General features: G+C 40.6%; 1 protein-coding gene across 6 annotated transcripts in view; it reads left to right on the top strand.

Annotated features, from left to right (window-relative positions):
- The window catches only part of cwo (transcription factor cwo), a 67225-nt gene that overhangs the window by 16689 nt on the left and 28632 nt on the right, over positions 1-21904 (top strand). The window contains exon 1 of one of the 6 annotated variants that reach the window (XM_017903791.1): positions 275-324. The exons of the other annotated variants lie outside the window; for them this stretch is intronic. Coding sequence (XP_017759280.1) covers positions 302-324 — 23 coding nt within the window. The 5' untranslated portion in view covers positions 275-301. Of the gene's footprint in view, positions 1-274; positions 325-21904 lie in introns of those variants that run through there. 6 annotated transcript variants of the gene reach the window in all.

Genomic DNA, 21904 nt, shown 5'->3' with positions numbered 1-21904 from the left:
CATACGCCACATCCTAGACGCCATTTTCATAGAGGGCGTTCCTGCATCGTTAGGGACTTTGATAAATCGTTCGGCAGGCTATTCGAAGGAAAGAAACGCTGCGATCGCTTTATGGATCGCGCGGTTTTTGAGGTTAGAACTACTGACGCGTAATTAGGAGTCGTATATACGTGCGCGAATTACGGTAATTATTGTGATATGACGAAGATAAATGGACGTGTATAATTGGAATGAAAGTTGACATTAATTTTGTCAAACGTATGGTAATGTTTTCCGCAATTGCAAAAACAAATTGTCTCGAATGAGACTTGGCGTTAACATCGGGTGAGTAGATAATTATACTATATGTAAATGATAGTAATTTTAGCGATGCGATGAAGATAGATATGTAATCGCGTTTCTACTTTGGAAATAGTTGCATGTTTTCGATAATGTCGAAAATAAAGTACACGAAACAAGTCGATTGTACTTGTTGTGGATTTTTAACCTTACGGAGTTAGGAATGGGGAGTAACATAGCGGGTATGAGGAATTTTGATAAATTCTTTGAAGGTTATTTGAGAAGATAATCTTGCGAATTTCGTACTGGAGATGGTTTTCGTGGTACCTAGACAGAAGGGAAACGAAGTAGGAAGTTACGTAGCTGCTTCTCAGAATTTTTACAGTGTACTACGTGTAGCAGAAATTATAGTATTCGATGAGAGGTATTGTTTATGCTTCTCGTTCTTTCAACGTTTTTACGACAGTTTTATGAAAGATATATTTGTTTGGAACAAACGCGTTTACTACGTCCTTGACACAGCCTTGCAAGATATCTCTTTGCGTGGTCATGCAGTACGTTCAGTTTAGATTTACATAGCCTATTATGTCTGGAAATATTTCAAAATACCGAACTGTCCACGTTGACAATTTTCTTAATCATTTTTGTTTCGACTTTCGTATCGAATCCTAATTTATAAAAACCCTAAAACATATTAAGATTAAGGTTCTAAAGTTTGGGATTCCGAAAGGGTTACAAAAAGGGTTCCAAAACGGGATATCAAAAGAATTAATTTTTATTTACTTCAGGAAGGTCTTCCGCTAATTTAGGTCAAAAGAAAGAATATTTTTGAGGATTTTTTTCGGCTATGAGAATTTATAAGACTTTTTGATACGAATGTTTGATGATCCCTTTTATTTAGGGAATACTCGCAATTTTTTCAATGCGAAATGTCGAAAATTGCAGTGAAAATGTACATATTTATTTACTCTAGCAATTTAGACTCATTTATTCTAATGCATACTGTATATCTAAAATAAAAAATTGCATAAGATCGGTAATTCATATCTGTCTCACTCGGTACACACGAACGCTTCATATTATGTAAGAATTGTGTGCAATTTATGAATCATTATATCGTAACCGTGTTATACAAGGATTATCTGCACATCCAATTCCATACACACGATCATCACGAGACTTGGGGAAAAAAATTTCGTAGCAACTCTTCATCTGTCAGCGTATGCATAGGCTTCGCAGAAAACGAGCTTCCGTAAAAATTGGGCGAAGCATGATCGCGTTGTTCATCGCGGTGAATTTCTATTTTCACGCGTGCCTCCCTTCTCGACCATTTCAGAATTTTAATTATAACCAGAGTATGTTATTCCACGTCGCATCCTTGACCTTTCGTCAACCCGGCCCCACACGTCACCGTCGTGTAACTATGCAATTTCGCGGAGACTTTCGGCGCAGTTGTTTACGCAATTCACTTAAACTACATGTCCGACATATATTTTTTTTCCAGTATAAATTACACTGGAACAGGACAAAAAGGAAAGCAATCGAAGATAAACGAAGGTTGATCGTCAAGTTCGACAGAGTATTAAAATAATATCGATATTTCTATTTTTGGTAATATATCATTTGGTATTAGCATTTCGATATGGATTATTTTAGTATAGTTTCGTTGGTACAATACTGGTATCGAACATCTGATCGATTTGAAGTTGACTCCTTCGTCTATAATATCGTGTGAGACTCGTGGTAGGGTATTGGCCCAAACGTAAATATCACGAGTGTGAGATGTGGTTTGAGAGGTAGATGAGGCCCAACGTAAATGACACGAGTGAGACTCGTAGTTTCACCGATGTCTTTCTGCCTCAGTTATGTATTATTTTTCGTCACGACTGGTCGAAATGGCTCGACGTGTGACAAACTTTGCTGTTGATTATGGCAAGCGCCATCGGAACTTAAATCGTAAGGTAAGGAGTTACTCAACGATGCTATCGCGATATCATAAACGTTGACACCTACTTTTCTAGAGTTTCTCAAAATCGATCGGCTCCTCGATATTCGGATCAAGGGAAAAATATTGCTCTTTCGAAATATTCGCGGCTGTTTTTTCATGGTCCCGAGAAATCCGATTAGCTCGGGATCCGGTCGCTGTTGCCCCCTGTCCCTGGTTCGCTTGCATCTGCGCAAAGCCTGATCGTTTATGTAGATAGTCGACTCGAAGAACTGGGCTTAACTTCGAGTCGTTGAATCGTAAATCGATTTCGCGCTCGAACGGAAACAACAAACGCTTGGCTAGACTGAGCGCTTGTCTCGTGCTCGATAATTGATAATTAAGCGTCCCAAGGCCGCACGACGTGTGTTCAATGCGCAACGATAGATCGTCGAATATTCGCAAACCGAGAACTCCCGCGAGTCTATCGTTTTTCCTGCGGTGACTCGCGATAGGCTTTCCGAGGCGCCACGTGTGTCCCAGCATGCCTCAGCGGATGATCCGCCGCGAGATGTCGCGCCAGACTTTTCTTCTCCGGCGTTGTTGGCCATCCAGCGAACATTCCTTTGCTATTAGTCGCGTTTCGAGCTTTGCATCGCAGATTCCGATCGATCTTTGCCGATAGTATCCTTGATTGGTAATCAGGTTAGCATAATTTAGTGTTTAATTACTTTCTCGTTTGTATAATGAGATTAAGAGGTTACGTTAATGTTAACGAGATTAGAACGTTCGGTCGAAGATTGCGATCATTGCGCAATTTGTTTTCCATCGATCACTCGGTTATAACGTATGATGAGAAATCGGATTATAATATACTTATTGGGAATGCCGTAGTGTTTCTATCACAGTACATAATAGCATATACTTCCATTGGTAGGTATGAGCAAAACATAGGTATCATAGAACTACGTACATCTTCAAATATTCTTTTTGAATTTCAATCTCGATATCGAATACCTATAACTTATGAAGGTCAAAATTACGTTGAAAAGATTGATCGTAAGACTCATGTTTATTCGATATTTTTCTTTGCACGAATAGTACAAGTCCTTGAAGCGATCGAACTTTTGTATCACCTTGTAAATAAAATTCAATTATTTTACGAATCAATGTTATTATGAATTTTTCAAACTAGCTACTTTTTCAAATTGACGCGTATAGACGAAGAGGTATTCGAAGCTTTGAATTAACTTCAAAATCGACTCGATGATTACTAAAACTGCAATCACCGATGACGAAACTTAACGACTTTTTCCATCCATGACTTGCAACATCAAAAGAATTTCTCTTGGTCGTACCAAGAAGCCTTCCCTGCGGTAGCTCGGAACCGAGAAGGCTTGCATCAGAGATAAAGCGTATCACGAGCGTCTGTAAAAAAAAAAGCGGTACTCATTCTTTTCCTGTAGTTACGGTGCGTTCAAAGTCACGTTGCGTAATTGCGATTTACAGCCAAAAAGGGGAAAAGCGGAAAGAGAAAACAAAAAGTCGGGAAAAAAACATCAAAGAGACACGCGGATCACGTATACGTATACATATCACGTAGCGAGATACGCGGCGGGCAAGTCAGGCTTACGCTGAAAGAAAAAAAGAAAAAGAAATCTGAATATTGAAAAGAAAAAGGAAAATTCAACAACGTTGGTCAGACACGTGGACCATGTTTGTCCACATGCACCACGTATCGAGATACGCGATGTGCGAATTAAGCTTCCACTAAAAAAGGAAAAAAAGACAAATTAAAAGCAAAGAAAGATGGAAGGAGAAATGAGCGACGAAGGTAAGTCACGCGGAGCGCGAGTGCGCATGCGTGGCGTAGCGAGTTAGAAACCGAGTCGAATCGGCGCGGTTGCATCAGCGGCCAGCGCGTCACGTAGAATTTTTCTTCCCGACCACCCGTTACGTACACGTGCGCGTGCATGCGACGCCGTGTACATTTATGCATCGTAACTTTCTACTTACGGCCGCCCGCTCAGGTACGGGGCACGTAACGCGCGCAATCGATCGGATTATATGATCCACACGTGGCCGATAAGGAGGCCTGCGTTTAAATGCCCTATCGTTGTGTCCGTCCTCGCGGTTATAATTGCATACCGTGCTGACAGAGGTCCCCGTATTTGCCGTCCGGTCTATGTCTGTCCTATGATACACGCGGCCGCATATCGTCACGATGTGTGTGCGTACACCAAATGTCCATTGCTATTCGCATGTCGTACAGTCCACGCTGTCAGCCATCCACGCCGGTTATCGACACATGTACTCTAATGTACATGTGGCTGATATGAAACGTTCTTGTCTCCTTGAAACTTTTGCTTTTTTCTTAATCGGTTACTTCCCATTTTCAATGATTCATTTTGATGTTAGGGGAAACAGGGTCGAGCGAGTATACAGAGTGTCCGGTACAATTCGATTCTGCTTTGAATATCGTTAAGGGTAGTTCGCGGTGTCGATGGATACTCTAGGTGGAATTAAAAATTCCAGGATTGTGGAATTTGAAAAGGGTGACTTCTTGTTGGCTAAATACGATGGTTGAATTTTAATTCTTGTTTTTCTTTTTCTTTTTTTCTTTTTTTACATGGTCTCTGTGCAATTCGACGTTTTATAAAATCAGTAGTGTATCTTAAAGCAGCGAGCCCATAATGGTTAATCAGACGACCATTTTTTAGTTTCTGATTAAAGCGTTATCGCTTTCGTCATTTGTTTTCACGACCTTTCTCGTGAAGTACGTGTAATAAATTTTTCAATATTTATCTCTTTTCGTATCCCGTTTCTTCTGAGCTTCGCGTATCGATCCGCTTTATCGATCGTTGCTGCCTAGTTGATTAAGTGAAATTACTTTTATGCAGTATTTAAGAAACGGAGGTTAGAATACAGGAACGTATGCGATATTCGAGCTGAAATATTTCAAACCAAACGTCTCGCTTCGGACATTTTATTTTCGCAATTCCCGCATGTTTTCGGTTAAATTTCCAAAATTCTTTTCTCGATGAATATCGAAATTTATCACGCGTGATTTACCGAAATATTTAAATTTGCAACATACCGGCGATATTTTCTTTAGGACAAAACACAATCGTGGCACAGCGCATGCGCGAACCGTAGCAGATAATTATCGGTGATAAATTAAGACGAAAACGTGACGTAGCTGTAAATTCCCGACGAACCCACGAGGTCGTTGCGTGAATACGCCGTTGGGGAATTTACGCGTTTAAGAATCGAGAATTCTTGTAATTTCTTCGCCAAGCTTGTTCGTTCCGCGTACACCTATCTATTACTTCTTCACTTCGCGATACCCGCTCTGATAACGATTATTTGAAGGCATTAGCTCGGGGGAACGGGCAGAAAATTCATTCCGCCTATCCCGTGTAACGATTTTATCGTTCATTCGATGGATACTCGGCTCTGGTTGAACTTGAGCTAATATGAAGCTGCAAACGCTCGACCGATTTCTCCGATTTGCTCCAACTCCCAGGGATTTATGGATCGTTGCGCGATCCCATTGCCATCCGTGGGAGTCGCGATCCAGAACGATAAATCGCGATGAATGAATCGTGAGGGAATGTATTCGCCGCGGTGGCGATCGACCGATAAAAATGTCGCCGATTTATTCGCGTTTCCATGTGGTTACGAACGCGTTACGTGCCTGCTTCACGCACGTGCGTGACTCGCTACGTGATATGATATAACGTAAAAGTGAATGGCGTCGATGACTACGCTTCGATTAACAGAAAGGCCGTGGAAGGACGGCGAATAATTATCCAGAGATGTAACTCGAGTGATTTTTTAATTTCCAGTGCAGGAAACTAGAAGCTAAAAGATCGATGAATTTTGTTCGTTTTTCGAAGAAAGGTAAACGTCTAAAAGTGGCTGTAATTGCAAGATTCTGTCAAACTATCTTTTCGCATTCATTTTTGTCCGAATAAAAATAAGATTTTGGTATTATAGAATCAATTTCAGGTTTTCATCTGCGCACCTCGTTCTGAGGTCTCGTGGACTACGTGTTTGACAGCCCTATTGAAGAATAGGTTTAAATACGATTCCCTTTTTTAGTGTTTTGCTGTCGGCAAATCAAGTTTTTCCTGCTTTCGCAATTCTGATAAATACCAAACGCTAGGATTTATCGTTAAAAGCTAGGATTTACCACCTTTTGGGCTTCCATAATAATATATAACTCATAACGTGTCATTCGTTTGTCAAATCGCCTAGCTGCACAAAACGAAAGCTAGAAATCTATTTTAAATTCCGAAAGGTAATCACCAGTTGAGTGTTTTGGTACAAAAGTTTTAGAAATTCAAAAACTGGAGTTACTCGTTTTATCCACGAACGGTTCGAACATATAGGTGCAAAAGTTGCCAAAAGGTAGTCAAAAGTGGTTATGGAAAAGTTGCTATGAATCATTTCCTATGGCTCAGGTCCAGGAATATCATTCCCGAACCAAATTTCTGGATCTTGTAAACAACCAAGACCTTAATCCCTGAGTTTAAATCACGGTTTCGCCATTATGCATCGGAATGTGATGAAACTTTAGGTATATATCTTCGATTCGAGTGAATTGCTGAGACTTTGATCTTCGCAGGATTACAGAAGTCAGGGTACATAGTTGCGTTGTTTGGAATAGATTTTATTTTATCGTTGAAGAGAATGACTCGAGATAAGCAGCGGGTTATTAATCTTTCTGCTATGTAGTCAACAGGATGTCAACTACGAAATTGCTCGGTACGATGAGATATGGGCGTGAGAGATAATAAATCGTATTACTGTGTTCACCATTTTCTTTGTTTATGATCTCCACCGTTAGGTTTGTTGGAAATGTATCATGGCGTTTATTTAGCTCTAGTAGCGAGCTTTGCCAAATTTATGAATTTATTTGTACACGAACTGTGACTGATATTTTGTAACTCGAATGGCTAGAGTTGAGAAAGGGACTTGGACGATCGGTGTCACTGTTTCGACAGCTAATCGTTATTATTCTCGACTGAATTCTTCGTGGAAGATTATGATTGGAAGTACAGTGAACGGGATGAATCGCGCGTGTATGATTAAATTGCATCGCAAAATAAAAATTATCGAACATTAACACGGTCACGCGAGTCGTGGATGTCTAGATCGGAAAGGCAAGTTTTATATTTCCACAAATTTCATGATTGTTCATTAGGATCATGAGTGTATGATTAAATTGCATTGCAAAATAAAAATTATCGAACACTAGCACAAATTTCATGGTTGTTCATTGGGATCATGAGTGTATGATTAAATTGCATTGCAAAATAAAAATTATCGAACACTAGCACGATCACGCGAGTCGTGGATGTCTAGATCGGAAAGGCAAGTTTTATATTGCCACAAATTTCATGGTTATTCCTTGCGAGTATAATGACATTGCAGATGTTGTATAACACTGGGGGAAAAAGATGAAAACTTTGAGTTCAAATCTGATTTATCACACCGAGATGTCGTTTCGCAACGAAGTTTATATCAATCGAAAGCCTAGCTAATAACATCATACGTTAGTACTGATAATTTTACATTTCAACTCTACACAAATATTTATGACTCATTTTATTCTTTTTTTCTTTTATTTTTTTTTTACGAACTGAAAGAAACAATTTTATTTTCATATTTATAATATCAAATAATAATATTTAGTATAATAGGAATTTAACTCATTCTTCTATCTGTGTCGAGTATACTCGTCATAAAAGGATATCTACAATTTTCGCACAGTTTTGAATAATTAGAACGATGATATATTTTTCACCTGAAATACTGTTTCTTCAACGATCTGATTAAATTCGACGATTCAACGAATCTTCAAACGATAAAACACAAATTTGAGGAAAAAATCGATGAAAATAACGAAACATCAAATGCCCACTGTCAAAAGTGGGCTATCAAGATTCTAATTAATACCCGAAATATAGTAATATCGAAATAAATTCCGTCTGCACGCAAAACCAGTTATAGTCCAGAATTTCGCAGTCTCCTTGCTACCAGATCCTCGCCTCCACTTTGCAACATTCAACGAAATTTCTACCAAGGCAAGGTTAGCATATAAATAATCTGAGGCGTTTGTGAAATGGCGAGGATCACAAAGAAACGTCGGCATATAAAGTCAGCAAACAGGTCGTCTTCTGACTGGGTGTCTGACGCACGTGCACGAGGCAGCCAACGCTGGTGGGTGCAACCATATGTGAAAGTGACAGCACGCACGGCAGAGCCAAGGAAGGTGGTGGGCAGTAAGGTCGATGAAGGACGTCGTGAACCGCTGCTGGTACTGTTGGCGATCTTTCGTGCCGGATTCCGTGGCCAATTAAAATCCCGATCGTAATTAAGGCCGTGCGTGATTTCGACGCTTGCTCATGACGTCCCCGTTAACGAGCCTCGGAGCGTAGCCCTGTGATTACGAGGTCGCGAGTCGAAACCAAAACGGAAGAGTCGACTACCTGGTCATTCGATACGTTTGATAAATACCACTCGATTTAACACGTTAAACACCACGCTGGTCCGTATGAACCGGCAGCAGACTTTTCGATCTTGTTATTGCTGCACGCGCGTCGGTCCTTGCCTACTTGGAAGGGTCCGCATGACGGGCCTAACTGATTGCAAATGGAACGGCACGTAAAACTGACGTGGCGTTTAAGTTTCTTGCTGGACCCAAATCCGACTGTCGGAGTGCCAAACTGAACATTATGAGACTGATGATTTGAATGGATTTAGTATAGACACCGCTCGTTAAATGTTGGTCAATGGATCCTAGTTACACTTTTCCATTTCCTCGCTGCAGAATGTCCCGATGTCGTTTTGAATTACTATCAGTAAACTTCCTAAAACAGAATAGCAGACTTGGAAAAGTTTGACCACTCGTAAACATATTGACAGATAATTACGTGCTTAGCATTTATAATTAAGCGCTAGATTAATCCTATTCTGACTCCTTTTTAATAATAATAAACAGTGTAGTATTTTATTTAACTAAAATAGTACACTAGGTTTCTCTCAACTCTAACTCTCAAACGCACGATCCTCTGTGCACTACTTCTCGACTACACGCATTCTGTCTTCTGCCTCATCCGCACCCTTGCATCCTTTTTAAAGCCAAAGCTCTCTCTTTTCATACACAGGCTTTCTTTCTCAATCACTCGATGCAGTCATAGATATCCTGTCAAAATGATTCTTTCGCGCTGTCGTTTGTTCTTCCGCCTGCATCCTAGATGTCGCCCTGAACGCCCGAGTTGAACCCGATTATTATTCCTCGATTTTCGAAAAGCGGCTCGAATGTTCTCATGCATTCACTTAGAAATAAGACCGCACACCCATTTGCTATCACTCTTAATCCTATTTCCTTTCTTAGCATCCTTCATTGCTCGCAATACCACAGTATAGTGTGTATATTTTTAATATTTTTATGTTGTATATGCTATATTGTAATCCAGTGCTTATTTCATTAAATTCCTTTTAAAAATCCAGCTGAAAATCTTATTTAACTTTCGTCACCCATATTTGGGTGATGGGACCCCCACGGAAGCATATCCGTTATTCAGATATGGGTGACGCGACGACGAACGTGTTTGCAAATAACCCATGATCATTCTCAACTCCGTGCATCCTCGATTGCTCGAGTATCTTCTGAGGAATCGTGTGCTTTGCCTGCTCACCACTTTCCACAGCATTCCAACGCGGAAACAATCATGCCGACTATGAAACGATCATGCTTCGAAATTATGCACACCTCTTTCAAGCGTTTTCGACGATTCGCGTGATTTTCATTTGATCGTATGCCGTTAGACTGGCATTGGGGCCAGGATTGAGATTGGCTTTGAGTTCGTGCTCCTATCCTAGAGTTTGCTCAGTGTTGCATAAGAGTAATCTCGAAATGTCGATAACGATGAGCGAGTAGTTGCAGCTGGAGACGTGGACTTAATTTGTTTTGTTTGAGTTGTCACGGAATGGTCGAGAATGGCTCTATCGGTTGATTAAAGTGGAAGTGGCGGAAACGAAGGGTATTTACAGGGGTGACGGCGGATGAAAGTTTGGGTGACCGGAGAAAGTTCGAGTCTGGATTTTTCTAGCCTCGGGAATGTGACTCTTTGGCCTTTACGCTTTGCCGAGACCCTATGCTTTTGATATGACTTTTATCGGGTGTCCACTCGGCGCATTTCGGACTTTGATCGCGAGCAGATTCTTTGGCCTCAGTCCTTCGTATCTACTTCATCATCGTCATATAGATTTTGTTCTATTTATCCAGCACTCTATCATTATGCGCTGCTATTAGATCCGTATACCGAGTAATTAATCGATCATTTGTACTGATCTTTAAGTCTGCAGACAAAAGTAGGGATAATCACTTATAATTCGAAATTCAGTTATACAGGGTTTAATGTTCATTTCAACGATATCAATTGACGATCTTTCATGTGCTCGGATGAGTCATACATTTCCGTCTCGAGGAAGTACGCTATATGATTTTTCAATCTCACAGTGCGAAGATTTCAACCAACCGAACTCTAATATTCGTTCCAACGAAACCTAATCGTGCTCTTCCATCCTATCCCCAATTGACAAATGTAGGGGATCCTCCCCCATGGTCGTTGAATGTGGAGGTGGTCGCAGGTATCCTCAATGTGGCGGTGGTGTTAGAAGGGACGAAAGGAAAAGGAAGGGATGTGTTTCGTCCCGGGCCTACTAGTGGACTCATCGGTAAGGCTACCTAGCAGGCCAATCAACGTATTAACATACGTTTAATACGCCAGAAACTAGATACAATAATATACAATACACGATATAATATCCTAGTCACAGCAATGTGCTATCTAGCAGGCTTTGTCTTAGACGAGGGTACTATTGGAAGGTTTGGAAGTTATGCATATAGGAAGTGGATTTCCGAGAACTTGCGAGAAAATCCTCGAGCCTCCTTGAAGTCGGAATCCATCTAGCGAGGGTGAGAATGATGGTCGCTAGACAAACAAGAATTATAATTCGTTGTAATTTCCACTTGCAAAATTATAAAATGCATCTCGTTTAATCGCACACTGCGAGACACTCGCATACCGAAGAAATCGCTGAACCTGATCGGCACCTGACCCTAACATTCCTTGCAACGATACTCAGCAATGCGTCTCCGCACACCCACAACGATTATGCACGTCATTCCGCTTCCTCGTGACGAACAAGGAAGCGCGTTCGTTGCACGTCGTTGGGGTTACGATAGAATCGACTGGACCTCCATTTTTGGACTTGCCTCTCGGTTTGGCCCGATTACCGAGACACTAGGACAATGAAAAACGTTTCGCGTGCACGGCGTTACGTCACGAGGACAGTTTGCTGCACGCCGAGCGGAGTTCGCGGATATTCTTGTGCCGATGGGCGGATCCGTGTAATTGCAGCCGCTATTAATGGAGTAACTCGAAGTTTCGTTACGAAATCACGGTCCTCGTCCATCCTGATCATGCGCGCGCGCGCGCACAGAACGAACGCAGCGTGATTCGCTGGATGGAAAAGAGGAAAAGAGCACGTCGCACGTGTGACGAACGGGATTCGGATAGCGGAATTCACGGATACCAGCGTTTTGCAACTGCCGCGACTTTTAATCCGAGCTGCCTGCTCGTTGCGTAATCCGGCGACACGTGAACTGTGCCAGTTCGGAACGAGCACGAAAATCGCGACGGATTAATAAATTCTGAGTAATTTCGGCCACTCGGACTTTTCGATCCTGAGTATACGTACGTGTACACGCGCGTACAATCGTGTTGATCGAGTTCGCGAACGTGCTATTACGGAGCACGAGGAGTAACGAGTTTTTCTTCAGACAGCTGCTTCTGGCACTGATTCAGTTTCCGAACGATACGCCCGTGGTAGAGAGATTAATATTGCTAATTGCGCCTTTCTGATTCAGACGACTTTTGATAGAGACGAGGAACGAACCGTGATGAGTGGTCCGGCTGCGTATTTCGGTGGGTCTGATTCAGCTTTCGATATCGGTGTCGGGTCGGGGTAGGATTTTGGATTTGAAGCATCGGAATTGCTGGATTGCGTGTCCCGCAAGATGATGTATTTAGGTCCCGGATGGAAGTGGTTTTAAGAAATTGGATGGAATTAGTCGAGAAGTATCCGAGAGGTTAGGATGATTTAGGATGCGCGACGCGGTGGCTTATTTTTGGAGAGAAGTATGGGAATGCGTGGAAATGTGATTAAGCTGGTCGAAATGGACGCGAGTTATAATTACCGGGCACTCGGGATGGAATAAATCAGAAGTACCGTGTAAGATACAAGAGGAATATTTACCGTAAGGTAACCGATATCCTTGATTGATGGATTTGCAAGATGACTGTAACATTCGTCATAAGTAGCATCATCACGAGAGAAAAACACTTGTTGCGATAGCTAGAAAAATATTTTTACAGTCGATTTGCTTTCTATGCATAGCACGTGCCACGAATTTTTCCTGGTATAGATATTTTTTCCCGAATTAAAATCCAACGTATAAAAATACACGATACGATTATAAAATTCCAATAAAATTAGAGAAAGAAGGAGAATTATTTAAAAATTCGCAAATTTCGATTTAATTACCAAACGATCGTTTCAATCATAGAAATTCTCACTCTTTCACTATTAAAAAGTTGATCTCGCGAGGCAAAGGATTTTTACTTTTTGAATGATGAACTTTTATCGATGCACGAATGGTCTCGGCGTAACGGAGGATTCCAGAAGCGAATCGTTGATGACGCTCGCACTTTTGCCTTTATTCATGAGCGCGAATAGGTAGCGGAGAGACGCGTGGAATGGATGCACAGGTGTGCATCGTAGTGCAAGTGATGCATGAAATAAAGAAGACGAAGGAGGGAACTAGAGTCACATGCGGGAAAATGTCAACCACGTGCAGGTACACGAGGTTCTCGCCTATAACGCGTACAACGTGATTACGCTCGTGCAAGAAACGATGCAGAAAATTGTTTCAGATAATTTACTTGCGTGTTACATCATTTACAGCGAAGCGTGCTGGAGAAAAATATCGTGTAACGAACCACACGCCTGTCGATTAAGCCAAAGACGTTATCTCGTCATTGTTTTTCCGCCCAAAAACAATTTAATGGCGTCGACGTGCAAGAAAGTTTAGTTTATCGACATAATTCCGCTACGTATATCTTTTTTCCCTGTTCCAATTACGATGACGCTCCATATTCGACTAATATTTCACGTTTCCATCGAGGAATTTCGACTAGGGCAAATTTTTGCTGATTTCTAGTAGGTTACTAGTGGAAATTTTCGACATTGAGGTTCCTAGTCGACTTCTAGTGGAATCCTTCGAACCTTCGGGATTTCTAGTGGATTCCTACTGGATTTCTAGTAGAACTCTTCGACTTTGAGATTCCTAGTCAATTTCTAGTGGAACTCTTCGACTTTGAGATGTCTAGTGGATTCCTAGTGGAACTCTTCGACTTTGAGATTCCTAGTAAATTTCTACTGGACTCTTCGACTTTGAGATTTCTAATCAAAACTTTGTCTCGGGGCTTTAGGAATTTCTGATGGAAAGCATCGTTCGTTAAACATTCGCGTAGATAAAATTTTGAATAATCGAAATAAGTCGAATTTGAAAGCGACGAATATTTGTATCGATAATTTCTTGAAAAATTGAAATAAGCGAAACTCGAGGAAGGTTCACGGAAAATTTGTTAACACCAAGTTACGAACAGCCGATTTCCTCGTACTTCTTTTAGCTCCTTTCATTTTCACTTCAACCAAATAACACACTCTTCCTTTGACGTATTTTCTACCGAACGCGTTACTTTACTAGTCTATCGAGGTAGGAACCTTGGAAGAAGAAATTATAAATACTTCTGGTTCTAATTTTAAAATTGCCTTACCACTTATTTTTAAGCCACATGACGTATCGCTTATCGCATGTAATGCGAATGAACTTTAAGGAAAAACGTCGCAGTTACCGCAAATTTCTCGTCAAATCTTGCAAATCGCTTTAACGTATAAATTATTCAAAAATTATCTCAACTATCTGATCCTTTAATTATTTTAATTTAACATTTTACGCTAAATTTCGACCAAATTTCTCACCGTGAATTAAATTAAAATAAAGAGTTCGATATAAATAATTTTTTAATTCAAATTTGGAACAAGTTTCAGCTAGCTCTAAGACTGCAACTACCAACCTGTATCGTGTACCTAAACATAACATCTAAATAGACATAAATTATAATAATAATAATTAAAGTTCGAAATTAATACTATCAAAAGTACCTCAATATCTTCCCCAATTGCAAACTTAAAAATTAATCAAAAATTTAAAAACCAGTCATTTCGACTGCTCTGATCGTTCCAATATTGAACTTTCTTCACGAATCGTATCCAAAAGGCTCTGTAGCAGTAAAAAACTAAATACTAAAATAAACTCTAGATCCTAGCTATGCGAGGGCGATCCCTTCCCCTGCGTTTTGTCTTTTGTCTCTCGTTTTCTGGAGACGTTTTTTGACCTACGTGGTCCTAAATAGATAGGGCAATTCTAACCGTTCGCTCATTTAATAAACATCTATATAGTTTTTCCACCATTTCCACTGGCTGCTATTTCTTTGCATTATAACCCCTTTAACATCCTCGAAGTCGGAATCTACATTATAATTCCTTATTTTTTCTATTTTTAATTAAAATTACTATTTTACCGAGTAAGTGCACTGCGTTTTCTTAATCTTTGAATCTACAGCGTAATTATTTTTAATTTCGGGGAAGACCTTATCGTTATCGAAATTTCAAAAGCTGCTGCTCCGTATTGTGGCTACCACCTATTCGGTTGGAGTGGTGAAGACCTTTCATCGCGTGTTCCCAGCATTGTCACCACATTTCGGCATGACCGCATAAATAGATTGCCGATAAATTGACAGTAAATGTCAAAGCGTGAAAGTAATATCATTAGCGGTTGAACCGTTGCTAGGATATTACATCGGTGCGTGGCTATAGGATAATCACTCGACAATAATGTTCCTTTCATTACGGAAATTATCCGCGACGCGATTAACCGTGAAATCTCTTTAGCGTGGATTCTGTTCCTGTCTGGCAACGACACGAATAATAAAACACGGATAATATCTAAATATATCGTAGCTTCGACGAATCGGCAAACCCGATGCGGCTAACAGGTTTGACCGAACGTGGAATTTCCAAATACCAGGTAGCCAAGAAAGCTCAGTCGACTGGTTTTTACCACGAGCAAGGAAAGATGCGAAGAAACGTGGAAAAAGAAGCAGCTTATTCGTCGATGAGACCTCTCGCTCCCGTGTGTATGTAATTACCATTTTTGAATAGGAAACGAGCTGTTGGATACCGGTTTCGCAAAAGTCCACTTCGAATAAACGCAGATGATCGTTTAGATAACTGACGGATAAAATAGTTCTTTCTCTGTATATTTGTTATACGTTTCATTTCTGTCGTACAGGGAATGAGCAATGTAGCTTGGTTACCTGATCACTCGAACACGGGAATCTTGGTATAGGAAACCACAGACACCTCGTAAACGAATCTTTAAACATCGTGGTGTAGGAATGTTGAGTTGCAAACAGGTTCTCTTTCTGAATAATATCTATACCGAACGAAATGGTAACGATTATAATCTACCGAGTGCTAAATATTCCAGCTAACTTATCCTTCCTTCGCTTCCTTCCTCTACTTATCTAGCTACGTTAGAAGCTAACGTTCATCCCGACTAACGTTCAACTCGACTATTTCAGTTATTTCAGCTCTGATTACTCACGCATTCTTTCTGAGTAATTGACGTATATCTACTTTAAAATCATTTTCTTGCAAGCATACACTCTTTATTTCTTTGGTTTGCTATTAGTCTGTCAGTAGGACTCTCCACTCGTCAGAGGCAAACCTATTCAAGCGAGAATAGAATGCTGCGTCCACGCGGTCATCTGGTTTGCTATTAGTCTGTCAGTAGGACTCTCCACTCGTCAGAGGCAAACCTATTCAAGCGAGAACTATTAATTGCAAACACTGTGCTTTCATATCTGTAGAAACCAAATATCTTTCCTCGTATCCCTAGGCTCTGGGCTTTTCTCTTACATCCCTAAAACTTGAACACTTTTCTCTCATACCTCTAGATCCCGAATACTCTGTCATATCTTTAGATCCCAAATATCTTATATCGCATCCCTATGCCCTGAACTTTCTTGTCTCATATCCCTAAAACTTGAACATTTTTCTGTCATCCTGATCTCGACTATTCTCCTGGTCGAGGATATCCCTACATTATTCCCCTAGAACCCAAATATCTTTTCTCGTATTCCTGGTCCTTGAATTTTCTTCCCTCACGACCCCTTAAATCTCGAACACTTTTCTGTTACATCTCTAAATCCCAAACATTCTTTAGTCATATCCCTAGAACCCAAATATCTTTTCTCGTATCACTAGACCCTGGAAAGCTCGACCACTTTTCTGTCATACCTCTAAATCTCGAACGTTCTTCTGTCATGTCCCTAGAACCCAAATATCTTTTCTCGTATCCTCTCTTCTCTGGACTCTCTTCTCTCATACCCCTGAATCTCGAAAACTTTTCTGTCATCTAGATCCCGAACATTCTCTTGTCATACCGCTAGATCTCAAATACCATTCTCTCACGTCTTTAGATCTTGAACATTCTCTCTTATCCTTATATCCCGGTCGCTCTTTACTCACATGCCTAGATCTCAAATTCTCTTTTCTCGTACCTCTAGATCTCGCACGTTCCTCTTTCTTGCCCTTAATACCGTGTAGCAACTTGCATATATCCTTCAATCGCGCGTCTATCGCTGACTCAAACGCTCTTGACTCATTCGATCGTATCCTATCGTTAGCAAAGTAGGAAAACAAAGTGTGACGCAGTCAGTGTCGCGTATTCGTTACGTCGTTCGCCATCAGCGAGTCCGTTCCCATCCTTCGTGTAGCTGGAATTTGTTATTGGCCGAGGATTACGCAATTCCGGTTTAATTGCGACCACGATGCATCGTTGTCGGCCGCGATGCGTGTCGTCCTTTGTGTTACTTTTACTCCGCGTATATTCCGGAATGCCATGACAGAGGAATGACACGATCGATCGATCGTCCCGGCACGATCCGATTACGTAATCTACCGAGATGTAATTATATAACGTAAACTCGAATTATGTCACGTACTCGGGATAACGATATAAATAGAATTTTCACGTTAACGGCACTCGCGTACAAGGAGAAAACGTGGCTGCGCTCGCGATCGGCACCGATTTCGATCGATAGATTCGCTTAGCACTCTTGGTTAAAGGTCGAATATCGATTTCTTCGGAGGAAACTTTCCGCGTAGCGATCGCTTCGAGGAAATGATGGAATTAATTATGATAAATTTTGAAATTTAATGTCGCGGACCATCGTGGACTCAATTAAATCCACCATCGTGGATTTATTATTTCAAGTTCGAGACAGCTGGATCGAATTCTAATTTTTGTTAAACCCGAATAAACCGGGTAGCTCCTATTTTTACTTAACCAGTTTTGGTATATCATAGTGATTACCGGAAAAACATATTTACATTGAAATAAATTGTTGCTTATATAAATTATCACTTATCACGTTGAAACGATATTATTTAAAATTAAACCTAAAAAATTCCGCGTTCGTCGTCATTTTAATTACTTCAGTTTGCATGTATTTCTTCTATTACAAATATAGTTAATTTTCTAATACTTATTCCATTTCCTTCCAGATTTTTCATATTTACTTGTCCTGGTAGATTAATTATTAATAAACGTTAAAAAATAGCCTCGAATCTTCGCTTTTTCATTTTGACGATTATATTACTCGGCAACCAAATATCCCTGACTCGGTAATTAGCGTGACACTGAATTTACGAGGATCCGAATGATGGTTTTTAAATTTTTAATTAAAAATTTCCCTTTCGACGTTGTCACTTCGGTCACCTGTCTTTGCGATATTTCTTTTAACTCTGTGCACTCGAGAGGCGACTGTCAGTCGTCATTTAATCAAATTTTAAAGATCCACGTTAATTAATATATCAAATTTAAAATTAATAAAAAATAATTTTACGTCTTAATTTGCATACGATTTCTTATTTACCATTTTTAAAAATATCGTCGACTTTATGACAGAAAGTCGTCCAATTTTTCAATATCTCCTCGTGCACTATATCTCTGAAAGCTTCTCTTATTTTATTTCTTCGTCTACCGACGTCTTTTGACTGGTCATGGCAGGTTTAGTATTAATTACACAAAATCCCGGATAATTTCGCGAAACAGCTGACTGCCATTAAAGACCAGGGGATTAAAACGTTCTTCTAAGTAACTCTGATAATTGATCGCTTCGTAAATACCAAACGGAGCCTAATTAATACACTCGTTCGACCTTGGCAGTGCCATCTGCTCGCTCTATTGACTTCCTTCTCGAGTCCTCTGTATTCCTAAATATATTCCCTGGAATTCCTAAATAACCGGTAACATAAATAAACTTCATTTAAAATTTTCATGACATTTACATCTACCGCGTCACGGAATCACCGTAACCATCGGCGATTACAGCGGATCCGGAATCCTGGCTCGTCGCGAAATTTCTTCTACCGTTAGCGCGACAGCACGCGAAGAAGATCCGGTCGTTTTTATTTTTCCTGGATCGCAGAGAATCCCGCGTCTTCCACTCGTCATACGTGTTACCTGATCGGCGCAATGTTTAACTCGAGCCGAGAAAAACTGGCACGTGTCGCTGCGGGGAAATTTTATGTGCAACGAGCATGCCAGCTGCCTTTGTTTCCAGCGCCGCGTTCGAGTACACAGCGATTCCGAGGAGCACGTAATTAGCCTCACGCAATGAGTTATTTCATCCCGCCTTTCGATCCACCGTTCTTTTATTTTAACAAACGATTAATTAATATTAATTCGCTTTATTTCATTCATGCACCAGTTCTAGACGGTCTAGAATTGAGAGAAAAACTCAATTTTTTTTTTAATTCTTCATATTTTTATGTTTCTTTTCTTTCCTTCATTTTTATACATACTTTTGCGTACCAAGGGATCTATGTATGTAGGATCGGATTTTGGATGGATGATATTCTATTAATAGAATAAAATAAGCTTATAAATAGATGGCTATGACACAAGAGAGATTCGCTATGGGCACGCTCTTCTGATCTTTCTTAGACTGACTTGGACTTCTTAAATACTCTCTGATTGACACACTGGAACTCTCTTAAAGCCTGCAAAAAGACTGGATTAAAAAACTCTTAAAGACTGATTCGCCCGCACCCTTGCACCCTTATTTAAACCATTCATTCTGTCCTTTTTCATACCCAGGCTTTCCTTCCCAACCATGCCCCTTTCCCACACAACCTCGGCGGGCCAGGTACTTCAACCACTCTGGACGCATCCCTAAACTTTCACTAGTCTCTACCATAAATATTCTTTGCAGTCAATTCTCTTGCACACGGTCACTTTCGTTCTAAGCGCAAACACTCTTGACATTCTTTCAGGGCTGTACTCATTCCAATCCTACATGTATGTATTTGAAAAGATTTATAAAGAAGGTAGCGTGTTAAGAAATTAAGAAATCTTCATTCCCTTCCATTTCGTTCAATTTTTCGGAGAAAAATTTAGGTTCGTCGACATGGAGCAATATTTACTATGTATTATAAATCAATGTGAACAAATTTCACAGCTTTTCACACATTTGAGGAATATATTTAGGATTGTATCGATATGGATCGAGTAGAATAATATCGTTTCACTCGATAGAACAAAAATAAGCTTTATTAATCCATTTGCATCATGACTCTACTTAAGGTGTCGTGTTCAGGCATCAGCGACGTTCAACTGACGACTGGTCCATATCACCACTGGCGTATCAGCACTTACTCATAATGGCAGTTAAAAAGATTTTCACAACGAAAGTAAAACTTGTTAAGAATATAATGAACCGATGTAGGTGAGATGCTCACAAAAGGAATCAATCGTTATCTGCGGCATGTGAAGAATATTCAGCAACTGGTAATTGAAACAAGTCAGCTCGCGGATTATTCCGCTTTCGGTGATGAGGATAGTCCGCGCTTGGATGCAAATGGGTTAATAAAATAACGGATCACTGCAATACAATAGGAATTAATAAACGCTCTAACAACTCCCTTTCGACCGACCTCTAAAACTTCTGATTTCAACTGACTTTCAGTACTGCTGTAGCGACCATTATTCTCGCCCTCGCCACTAGATGGATTCCAACTTCAAGGAGGTTCGAGGACTTTTTCGCAAGTCTTCGGCAAATCCTCAATCTCCCATACATAGAAGTTCCTATGCCACCTAAGAATCCCGGTCTAATACAAGTCCTGCTAGGTCGAACGGCGTCGTGGATTAGTTGGATTGGCCTGCTTGGTAGCCTTTACCGATGAGTTCACTAGCAGGCCCAGGATGAAACGCATCACTTCCTTTTCCTTTCGTCCTTTCTAGCACCGATTCCACCACACTCCGCTAATCTTAAGCTCTGACATCAAACTGAAAACATTGAAACTGACTACTGACTTCAAACTGGCTTAAAATTGAAACTGACAACTGACTCATCCGCGCCTTTGCATCCTTATTTAAATCTTGCATTCAGTCTTCTTCCATACTCAGGCTTTCTTTCTTGATCATTCATTTCCACCGAACCTCGGTGAGCCAGGTACTTCAAACACAGGGCACATTCATAAACTGCCTCTCGTTTTTCGCACTCGACTCTGTTATAAACATCCCTTACATTCGATTCTCTTAAACGTGGTCCTCTTCGTTCTATGTCCCCAAACACTCTTAACTCTTTTACTATGGTGACCCTCACCGCGGAGTCCCTTCCGTTAGAAAGAAGCACCGTGTCAAAGGTGGAAACATTACGCGCTCGCAGCCTTTAGTATTTGGAACCAAGTCTTTTGAAGGAAAACAAAAAAGAAAAAGAAGGAACGATCATCGCAATAGCGCTTGCAATTCTTTGTAAAGAAAGCTAAACGGAACGGGAGTACTTGTCTTAATTTTGGGCTCAATTTTTGTGACCGGTGACTATAGTCACTCATCGTGTGTAGAAGGCGTCTCGTGACCGATGACTATAGTCACCCGTAGTAGCGAAAAGATTAATATTCTTTCAGGGCCGTAATCGTACCATTCCTACATATATGACATAATAACAAAAGCTGCAGAGTATATTTGGTTTTGTTTAAAGGAAAAAACTAAAATTGAAAACGACCATGAAAACGAACCTTAATTCCTCCAAAAGCGATAGAAAAATAACGAAAAATAACGAAAATGTGTTTAAAACGAAACGTGGACGCCATCGCGATAAAGACCTTATCGAGCGGAACAAAAGCTGCGAGGATTATCGGTTGAATAAATAATTTATTTACTCGTCAGAGCGAATAAATCTCTCGTTCTCGAGATTCGTTTTACGACATTACGAGTTCCTAGAAATTCGCACTTTCGTCGGAAGCAAACAAAATGGCACGTCCTCGGCAACGTCCTCGTCATGTGCAACGCGTCACACGCGCCACCGACACATCCACGATGTTTCCTTTATCGTGTCTCGTCGTGGCACCTCAGGTGTATCTGAGTCACCCGCGACAGCTTTAATTACGCGTGCATGGTAATTAACCGACGCAGAGTCCCATCTGTGT

The sequence above is a fragment of the Eufriesea mexicana genome, unplaced genomic scaffold (assembly GCF_001483705.2).
Source record: "Eufriesea mexicana isolate 0111107269 unplaced genomic scaffold, ASM148370v2 scaffold2534, whole genome shotgun sequence".
NCBI classification, from domain to species: domain Eukaryota; kingdom Metazoa; phylum Arthropoda; class Insecta; order Hymenoptera; family Apidae; genus Eufriesea; species Eufriesea mexicana.
Note: the sequence above shows the minus strand (reverse complement) of the source record. Positions and strands in the feature narration are given on the sequence as shown.